General features: G+C 35.1%; 2 protein-coding genes across 2 annotated transcripts in view; both read right to left on the bottom strand.

The window, feature by feature from the left end:
• The window catches only part of golgb1 (golgin B1), a 45,623-nt gene extending 39,487 nt beyond the window's left edge, over positions 1–6,136 (bottom strand). The window contains exon 1 of the mRNA XM_073837798.1: positions 6,032–6,136. Coding sequence (XP_073693899.1) covers positions 6,032–6,136 — 105 coding nt within the window. The remainder of the gene's footprint in view (positions 1–6,031) is intronic.
• Positions 6,137–8,649: 2,513 nt separating this feature from the next.
• The window catches only part of LOC141332841 (liprin-alpha-2-like), a 33,133-nt gene continuing 30,773 nt past the window's right edge, over positions 8,650–11,009 (bottom strand). The window contains exon 14 of the mRNA XM_073837799.1: positions 8,650–8,790. Within this exon, the coding sequence (XP_073693900.1) occupies positions 8,650–8,790 (141 nt within the window). The remainder of the gene's footprint in view (positions 8,791–11,009) is intronic.

Raw genomic sequence — 11,009 nt, forward strand, 5'->3', positions numbered from 1 at the left:
CGGTTCAACATTGCAGCTGGAATTGCTTGACAAAAGTTCATTAGTTCTTTAGTAATGAGAGCAAGATTACTTTGTTTGGATCTGATGGGAAACATTTTGTTTGGCATCAAACTGAGGAAAGACTGAAGCCCAAGTGCATAAAGAAGTCAGTGAAAGGTGGAGGAAGAAGTGTCATGGTTTGGAGGATGTTTTCTGCAGCAGGAGTTGGGCCTCTTATACTGTTTTATGGCAAGTGAATGCAAATGTTGATCCTGATCTAACCCCAATTGAAAATCTCTGGAAAATCCTTGGCGACAAAGTTATGTCTAAAAAACCCACTACAGTTACCGGACTGTGGAAGAAGAGTGGACCAAGATCACACTATTGCCGTCTGAGAAACTAGTGATGTCCTTCAGCTGCGGATGTGCTGAAGCCATTCAAAGCAAGGCCCTGTACACTTCCTACTAAATTTGGACAAATAGACCTGTAACTGAAAATATTAGCTTTTCTGTGATGTTGTATTCGCACCAGTAGGTGACAGCATAAAATCCAAGACCACTATCGACCAATTAAATGTAACCTAAATAATATAGATTTTTTATTTGGTGCTTTAGTTTGAAAATACATCAGGTGGGGTTCTAAGGGGAATTGTAATAAACCAGGAGCCTCCTTTATTATTTATTAAATATGAATGTGTGATAGTTTCCCAAAGGACAACAGTTGAGGTCAAAAGTTTACATACACCTTGCAGAATCTGCGAAATGAGAATGATCATATATTTAGTACTGTTGGAATTAAGATATTTCACATAAAAAGCATTTACATATACAGTAGTCCAAAAGAGAAAATAATAGTTGAATTTTTTGTCCTGTTTGTCCTGAACAGTTAAACTGTCCACTGCCCAGAAATGATTTGGTTTTTCAGCATTTTTGTGTATTTGAACCATTTCTAACGATGACTGTATGATTTTGAGATCCATCTTTTCACACTGAGGACAACTGAGGGACTCATATGCAACTATTACAGAAGGTTCAAACACTCACTGATGCTCCAGAAGGAAAAATGATGCATTAAGAGCCAGAGGGTGTAAACTTTTGAACAGAATGAGGATGTGTACATTTTTCTTATTTTGCCTAAATATCTTTTTTTTTTTTCATTTAGCACTGCTCTTCAGAAGCTACAGAAGATACTTATATGTTTCCCAGAAGACAAAATAAGTTACATTAACCCTGATCTTCAAATTCAGAAAGTTGAATGCATCGTTTTTTCTTCTGAAGTATCTGAGCGTTTGAACCTTCTGTAATAGTTGTGTATAAGTCCTTAAGTTGTGAACAGATGGATCTCAAAATCATATAGTCATTGTTGGAAAGGGTTCAAATACACAGAAATGCTCAAAAAAAAAAAAAAGAATTTGTGGGACCTGAAGGATTTTTCTGAAGAACGGCAAGCACAAGGGACTATCAAAAACAAAAAACAAAACAACACACAGCTGTGAATCATTCAGGTATGTCAACTTTTGAACAGCGTCATTTTTATAAATTCATAAATATATGACTATATGTTAATGTGAAATATATTATTCGGGTCAGTACTAAATAAAAAATAACACGCATTTTCCCTCTTTTGATCCCTCTCATTTTGCAGATTCTGCAAGGTGTATGCAAACTTTTGACCTCAACTGTATGTGTACAAGTACTTCAACTTCTACAGAATGTACATATATTTCTCTATGGTTCAGAAAAATTACATTACTCATCATCAGCGTGCAATCATCATCATAATTATTATTTTCAGGAAGTCATATGTAAATGAATTAATTTCAGTGATGTAATTATTACAGAGCAGTTAAAACACTGCTCATTTGATTAAATTATTGATTAATAATTGATTTAACGTTGAATTACTTGTAAAAACATTTTCATGTCAGTTTCTGCCTTTATAAATCCCAATTTGTTCCTTTTGAAGTAGGATAAAATCCATGGATTTTAGGATCAAATCTGATCGTTCGTGTGTTTTATAAATGAGGCCCCTGATTTTTTTTCCCTCTTTTTCCATGCGCTCATATTTACCTTAACTGTGGGGGCTACACACTCACAGCACATTTCTATTTGTTTCATAAGACAGCTCAAGCTGTTTCTTCAAAAGAAGGCAAGTGCATTGTTAAAAAACAGAGAGAGCCGTGCAAGTTTTTAGCCGGGAGAACTGGGATCCCCATCCGGTCTGAAGCCAATGTCTTTTGTTAAGCCAAAGTCCAATTAGCTCCCAGCTGAATGGAGCCAATCTGTTTGAATTCCCCGTATGGTTTAAGTTTGCTCCAGTTTTCTGTGAGTTAGGGAATCCCATCAGTGCCTTGGCAACTAAGCCCTACAAAAAAATGAAGAAAAAAACACAGGTGGAAATAAATGAGGAGACTTTCTGTGTTTGATATGTAAATGTTGATGGTGGTAGGAGCTGCTAATTAGAAGGATCATTCCAATGGAGAGATATAAGCGTCCAGTAGATTTCCAGCACACATTACCAGACCTTTATATACAGGTTGTGTATAGTCAAATCTAAGGTGTAAGGGAAATATTTCATTACTTTTAGCTCCAGGTGAAAATTACAAGGTCTATCACATATTAAAACCAATAGCAATAGCTTGGTTTGAGATGTGTTTAATATTTGTTGCATGAACGAATTACACGCTGAAGTTTAATATTTAAGGTTAAGGGTTTGTTCAGCTGCTGGTTGCCATTTTAATTTCAAAATAAGCATCTAAAATTACAATTTGCCCTGTGGAGGATATCATGATGTTTCATTGTGATTATTATGCAGACTGTGAGTGTTGATTTACATTAATGTTATAATCCAGAAAATTGGATTATGTTAGCCACAGCGGATTGGATTCTCTACAGGTTTAAAGCGTTAGACAATAAATCACCTGAATTTATCTAACAGCCCATTTGAGCAGCCATATAGAGCGTCCATCAAACTTTAACACAAATGCAAATGATAAAAGACAAGCTCTATGTTTTATGTCACTAATTATTACTGTTGTAATTTTGAATAGCTAGTTTTATTGCCATGTACCTTACAATATCCATCACTACGATGAAGGCCAGTAAACAGCTTTACGACACGGGTTTATGAGGAGTTTACATGTTAGGAGACACCATGAGAAAGTGTAATAACATGGCCTCCGCTGGGATCCCACAGATAAAATGGTTTATCAGGAAGCAGGGTCTCGTAATCCCTCTTGAACGGCTCTCGAACGGCAGCCTAGTTCATCTGCTCCTTTTCACCGCATCAAACATAGGCTTTCAAAACACAAAGATGTCCTTTCCAGACCTCACGGAAATCAGAAGAGCTTATCTATTCTTTCCTCTCACACACTAGTCATATGTCGATTTTTGTTTTGGTAAACTGAGTCACTGGTGTGAAATCAGCAAGGAATTTGTCAAGCTGAGCCGGAATCAGACGATACAGCACGATACCGCCGCAAATGTGAAACCTTAAAAAGCACTTGTAAAGCTGGAGTAAATGTCAAGCTTGATAAAACACATTCTCTTTGATCTTAAAAAAAACCCCTGGCTGCAGAATCCAGACACTCGAAGCAAGCGAAACTAGAGCTAATCTGCGACTGCATGGTAATATTTGCCGTGTTTATTAATATTCACACGAGAAGATTTTCTGTTTTAGCATTAGCAGTCCTGAAGGCTGAATATTTGGGGCAGAACCTAAGAATGTTTTAAAGAGATAAAATTAATAAATCTGTCATTTAATCACCCACATGTCATTGTTAACCCTTTATGAACTTCTTTCTAAACAAAAGGAGATGTGTACGTGTGTATGTATACACAGTGGTGTGAAAAAGTGTTGGCCCCCTTCCTGATTTTGTATTTTTTTTTTACAAATTTGTCACACTTTAATGATAACACAAGTAAACACAACATGCCGTTTTTGAAGTTTTTTATTATGAAGGGAAAACAAAATCCAAACCCACATGGCCCTGTGTGAAAAAGTGTCTGCCTTCTAAACTTAATAAGTTGTTGGGCCACCCTTAGTAGCAACAACTGCAATCTAGCGTATGCAATAACTTGCAATGAGTCTGTTACAGCGCTGTGCAAGAATTTTGGCCCACTCATCTTGGCAGAATTGTTGTAATTCAGCCACATTGGAGGGTTTTCGAGCATGAACTGCCTTTTTAAGGTCATGCCACAGCATCTCAATAGGATTCAGGTCAGGACTTTGACTAGGCCACTCCAAAGTCTTCATTTTGTTTTTCTTCAGTCATTCAGAGGTGGATTTGCTGGTGTGTTTTGGATCATTGTCCTGCTGCAGAACCCAAGTTTGCTTCAGCTCGAGGTCACGAACAGATGACCGGACATTGTCCTTCAGGATTTTTTGGTAGACAGCAGAATTCATGGTTCCATTTATCACAGCAAGTCTTCCAGGTCCAGAAGCAGCAAAACAGCCCCAGACTATCACACCACCACCATATTTTACTGTTGGTATGATGTTCTTTTTCTGAAATGCTGTGTTACTTTTACACCAGATGTAATGGGACACAGAGTATTTTCCCAAAAGTCTTGGGGATCATCAAGATGTTTTCTGGCAAAACTGAGACAAGCCTTTATGTTCTTTTTGCTCAGCAGTGGTTTTCGTTTTGGAACTCTGCCACGCAGGCCATTTTTGCCCAGTCTCTTTCTTATGGTGGAGTCATAAACACTGACCTTAACTGAGGCAAGAGAGGCATGCAGTTCTTTAGATGTTGTTGTGGGGTCTTTTGTGACCTCTTGGATGAGTCGTCGCTGCGCTCTTGGTGTAATTTTGGTCGGCCAGCCACTCCTGGGAAGGTTCACCTCTGTTCCATGTTTTCACCATTTGTGGATAATGGCTCTCACTGTAGTTCGCTGGAGTCCCAAAGCTTTAGAAATGGCTTTATAACCTTTTCCAGACTGACAGATCTCAATTACTTTCTTTCTCATTTGTTCCTGAATTTCTTTGGATCTCAACATAATGTGTAGCTTTTGAGGATCTACTTCACTTTGTCAGGCAGGTCCTATTTAAGTGATTTCTTGATTGCGAACAGGCGTGGCAGTAATCAAGTGGCTAGAGAAACTGAACCCTTTTTCACACAGGGCCATGTGGGTTTGGATTTTTTTTTTCCCTTCATAAAAAAAACCCTTAATTTAAAAAACTGCATGTTGTGTTTTCTTGTGTTATCTTTGATTAATATTTAAATTTGTTTGATGATCTGAAACATTAAAGTGTGACAAACATGCAAAAAAAAAAAAAAATCATTAAGGGGGCCAACACTTTTTCACACCACTGTGTATTATTAAAAAAAATAAAACCATTTACAATAAGTCTAACTGAGATTGTATTCTCCCTACAAGAGGGAATTACTGTATGTGAAGATGTGATGTGAACTATTTATTTCCAGTGACCCAAGAGAGAAGTACAACATAGTGTTGTTGATGTAGAATGGCAGTGCACCTTAGAGACAGCCAAGCTAAGCTCTCTCTCTCTGTCTCTCTCTCTCTCTCTCTCTCTCTCTCTGAGGAGTTCGTTCCTCTCCACTGGAGTTCAGCTCATCACAACCATGATCACTGACTTCCTACAGAGACCGCTTGAAGTCGACATGAAATTGCTTTCACAAGCCATTTTACTTCTATAATGTGACATGTTTCTAATTAAAAAGCAGTTTGACTATGGGTTAACATTAACCAAGATCCTACTCAGCTAGATCGCATGCATTGATGAATTGTACATATTATGACCAGGAACGTGGAATAGAAAAAGATGTAATTGTGTAAGTGTGTAATTTCCACAGCACAAATGCAATTTCACAAATAATTGTTTTGCCAGAAGTTGACTCCTGAAATGAACAAAGCAAGTGCTGCAGAGTGACAGTGTTTACACTCTGCTAAAGATTGGCTTACTCACAGTTGTCTTTGCACATTAATCTAGGAAAGGAGAACGGATTTTAAAACATGACTGAAATGCCCAGGTTTATTGGGGTTCATTTTCTCAGTGTTATGAGCGTGGACAGCAGTGCTTGGCTCCTCACTGGAGCAGCACCATGGACAGCGACAGGCCCGTCAGCCTCAGGTCTCCCCTGCGGGACTGATGCTGCACACACTGCAGCTCTATAGTCAGTCTGCTGCTTCAACATCTGTCCATAAAGAACATCTGTCTAAAGGAGGCATATTCTAGTTGCACTCTGTTTCCGTCTGTACTTAGTAACTCCTAACCGAACATATTTTGCTTAATTGTTAATTACTCTGTGGTGCTTTATGATCTGTGGTGCAGTGCTCCCCAGAGCCACACTTTATCAAGAGGATTTGTGCTAATAAATTTTGGGCAAATTTGTTTTTTGCAAAGTGGACAAAAAGTATTGAGACCGCTGGATGCTACAGAGAATTTGCAACATTAGCATTTATTCATTCATTATTATTATTATTTTTTTGTAAAGCAGTAATTTAAGTTTTTTTTAAACATTTTTGTTAGTATTTATGCAACTAAATTTCAAAATATGTCAAAAGGAAATCACAGTGACTAGTAGGGTGATAAAGAGAATAAGGAAAGGTTGTCAGGACATTTGTTACACAATTTTCGACATTGATTTTATGTTTCCCATACTCACTGCAAGGGCATAAATGCCAGCTTACAGTTTCAGGTGTGGATTTTGGATTTTAGTCACACAAACCATTTGACATTGACATTTGGGAGATTTTTTTATTTTATTTTATGAAATATGTTTTGAAAAATGTTTCAATATTTCAAAAATACACTTTAAATAACAGTTTAACATGTGACTATACATAAAGAATAAAAATAGGAAACTAAGAAACTATCAAAATAAAACATACAATTATCCCCAAGTAGTAAAAGACAATTAGTTATCCCCCGAAAAAGATACACTACCGGTCAAAAGTTATTGAACAGTAAGTTTTTTTTATGTTTTTATGTAAAGAAGTCTCTTCTGCTCACCAAGCTTATTTAATCATAAGGACAGCAAAAAAGTAAAATAAATACAATTTAATAAATTACAATTTAAAATAACTGTTTTCATTAAAATGTAATTTATTCCTGTGATTTCAAAGCTGAATTTTCAGCATCATTACTTCAGTCTTCAGAAATTATACTTGAGTAATTTAAAAAGCATTTCAAAATGTTACTGTTTTTGCCGTACATTGGATCAAATAAATGCAGGCTTGGTGAGCAGAAGAGACTTCTTTATAAAACATTAAAAATTTACTTTTGACTGGTAGTGTACTTTTTATCTTTAAAGTTTTTTTTTTTGTTGTTGATCTATCTGTCTATCTATCTATCTACAGTTAAAGTCAAAAGTTTACATTAATTGTTTTACTAAAATAAGAGGGATCATACAAAGTGCATGTCATTTTTTAATTTAGTAATGACTTGAATAAGATATTTTACATAAAACACAAGAGAAAATAGTAGTTGAATTTCTAAAAATGGCATTCAAAAACACATACACTTTATTTTCTTAATACTGTGTTGTTACCTGAATTATCCAAAGCAGTTTTTTTTTTTTTGTTGTTGTTGTTGTTTAATAATAGTTGTTCATGAGTCCCTAATTTGTCCTGAACAGTTAAACTGCCTGCTGTTCTTCAGAAAAATCCTTTAGGTCCCACAAATTCTTTTTTTTTTTTTTTTTTCAGCATTTTTGTGTATTTGAACCCTTTCCAACAATGACTGTATGATTTCACATCCATCTTCTCACACTGAGGACAACTGAGGGACTAATGCCGCGTTCCAGGCAACCCGTAACCCGTGTTTTTCCAACCTTCTACCAGTGAAAGTGCACTGGAATGGCAGTCAAACCCGTGACTTCCCACTCGTGAACTCGTACTAGATCGATGTACTCCCAGTTAGGAGTTCTGACGTAACATAGCCCGCGAAACAACAAAGTCAGCCCTAATGGGAGCGATGTTTATACAAGTGGCACACGGTGGAAAAATAGAGCTTTTTACAGTACGTTGCAATCAAATTAATAATAATATAAAAATACTAATAATTCATAAATGTGCCCAGGCAGTTTGGCGTGACTCGCCTGGAATGCTACAAAGTCGTGAGTCGTGGTTTAACTGCCTGGAACGCAGCATTATATTCAACTTTTACAGATATATCTATATATCAGTTTTTATTGTTCTCTTGTGTTTGTATAATATTGACTAAAAATGTGTCCCCTGACGTCGAGAATCTAAACTAAAGGTTTGTGAACAAACATTTGACGGTTTGTCGATTTTTGTCCGAAAATATTTGGTGTGAAGACGTTTCACATTCACTTTCCCCGTGTTTACATTAGCGTTTTATCTTTAATAGTAATTTTAATGGACTTGTGTTCAATTGGAGTCGGGTAATCTAATTAAGACGGTGTTTCCTAAATGCCTAAAATGTTCCTAAATATTAACAGTTTAAAAATACACCAGACAAAACATTAACATGTGTGAACACAGAAACGAACGGAGATCCTAGTGTTTGTTAGGAAATTGCACAGCTGCAACTTTAAGACAGAAGCGAACTCCCCCTCTTTTCTCGAACAATGGTTTCTACCAACCACCGCTGCTCTCGCCGCTGAATCCTTAACGTGCCATTTTATTACTAATGGGCATATCTGGAAATCAAAATGTCATCTATATACAGGACAGTATCGCGTTTCTAAGGATGCCAGCGGTGGATATTCATGCGGGATTCGCCGGACCAGTGCTGATTTTGGCCAGTGAAGCTTCCTTGTAGTGAATCGGATGATTGGAGCAGCTGTGCGCTCTCGCTTCGATTGCAGCTGTCATTGATATTGCACTGTGAACAGTGAGTATAAGACAACCCATACACAATACAATGCAACAGTCATTGTGTCCGACTTGTGAAAATGCAGCATTCTTTGTGAACCATTCTCAAGGTGATTCAGAAATGCCTCTTTACTGAAAGGAAAACTTCCAACAGATGTGAAAGGTATTGCTGTAGTACCACCAGAGATCAATGAATGTGTGTGTGAGTGAGTGAGTGAATGAATGAATGAATGCTTGAATGAATTAATGAATGAATGCTTGTGTATTCTTGGGAACTGATGATTATCTTTCATATCTCATACGGGGAAAAGGTGCATAGATCAATGGAAGACACTGACAGAGAAAGGAAAGAGGAGGGAGGGAGAGAGAGAGAGGCAAAGACAGGCATGATGTAATGCGCTTGAGACAATGGTTGAGGATTCTCTCCAATTAGAGTCACAGCAGCAGAATAGGCTGTTTTGAAAGAGATGAGATCACTATAACACGCCGGCTTGCTAGGTGTAGTGGGAATGTCACGGGAATTGTCCCTGCATTTATCCCTGCATATCCCACTCGCCTGTGGTCCGGCTGTAATGGACCTTATTCACATGTGCCGGAGGACTGTGTGAACGTGAACGTGATGCTGGCTGTTCAGTCACACAAACCATGTTTGAATTATTACAGCATGAAGCTTTAGTTTAAATATGAATGATTTATTAACACTTTAATTGCGGTGTTACACACACAATTAATTTCAACACTAATATCATTTCTGATTTGACTGTCGTCAGGCAATATTGTGCTACAATTGAGAAGTCATTCAATCACATCATGTCTGTTAAAGCAATTTTGTCATTATGTGTACTTTAAAAAAAAAAAAATTTCATATACGTTTCAAGGCCCAAAAAATATGTATCTAACCTCCAAATTAGTCATTTTTGCTACTTTTGCTACTTTGTGGACACTAAACGTTTAACGTAGCAGCCAATAATGGAGAATTGATAATGTTGCTTCTAATGGTCTATATTTCAGACAGACAGGCCAAGAATAGGATGGCCTCTGTGTCCCACTGACCCTGTTGGTTGTACTAGTGTGTAAAGGCTATCTCAGCTGTTTCCACTTTATTTTATCAAATGTACAGCTGGTTTGTATGACCTTGGTAGGGTGTGTGTGGTGGAAATGATCTTTTTCACACCACTGAATTTGTGCAGGGTGGTTTTAGTTTGTTGCAGTGAAAAATTACAGTGGAGCCCTGTTTGAGACCACTGTTGAAATTCTGGGATATAAAATCATATTTAAATCTTGAAATAAACAAAAATATAATATTATAAGTAATTATATGTGATATATAATATGTATTATATATATATATATATATATATATATATATATATATATATATATATATATATAATGCATTTAATATATAAACATAATATGAAAATAGAAATATTGTAATAAATGTATTATTATTATCATTTAAAAATATATCATATAATTTCATGAGATTTTTTTTTAAATCACACAGTGGAGTCTAGTTTGAGCCCACTGTTAAACAAAATGTAATATTATATATTATATAAATGTAATGTTGAAAGAGAATGTTGTAATACATTTATTGTTTTTAATTATTATTATTATTATTATTATTATTATTATTATTATTATTATTATTATTATTATTATGTTATAAATTAGACACTAGCCCACTGTAAAAAAAAAAAAAAAATCTGGGATATAATCATATTTAAATTTTGAAATAAACTAAATATAATATTATATATAATATAAATGTAATGTTGAAATAGAAATATTGTAATACATTTATTGTTTATTATTATTATTATTATTATTATTATTATTATTATTATTATGTTATAAATTAGGCACTAGCCCACTGTAAAAAATCTTGGATATAAAATCATATTTAAATCTCAAAATAAACAAATCTAATATTATATATAATATAGAAATGTAACATTTAAATAGAAATATTAAATAATAATAATAATAATAATAATAATTATTATTATTATTATTATTGTTATGTCATAAATTAGAAATTTTTAAGATCACACAGTGGAGTCCAGTCTGAGCCCACTGTTGAAAATCTTGGAAATACAATCATATTTAAATCTCGAAACAAATATAATATAATATAATATAATATAATATAATATAATATAATACAATATAATATATACTATAAAATATATCTGATTACAATAAAATATTTTATTATTATTATGT

Source organism: Garra rufa, chromosome 4, assembly GCF_049309525.1.
Source record: "Garra rufa chromosome 4, GarRuf1.0, whole genome shotgun sequence".
Classification (NCBI taxonomy): Eukaryota; Metazoa; Chordata; class Actinopteri; order Cypriniformes; family Cyprinidae; genus Garra; species Garra rufa.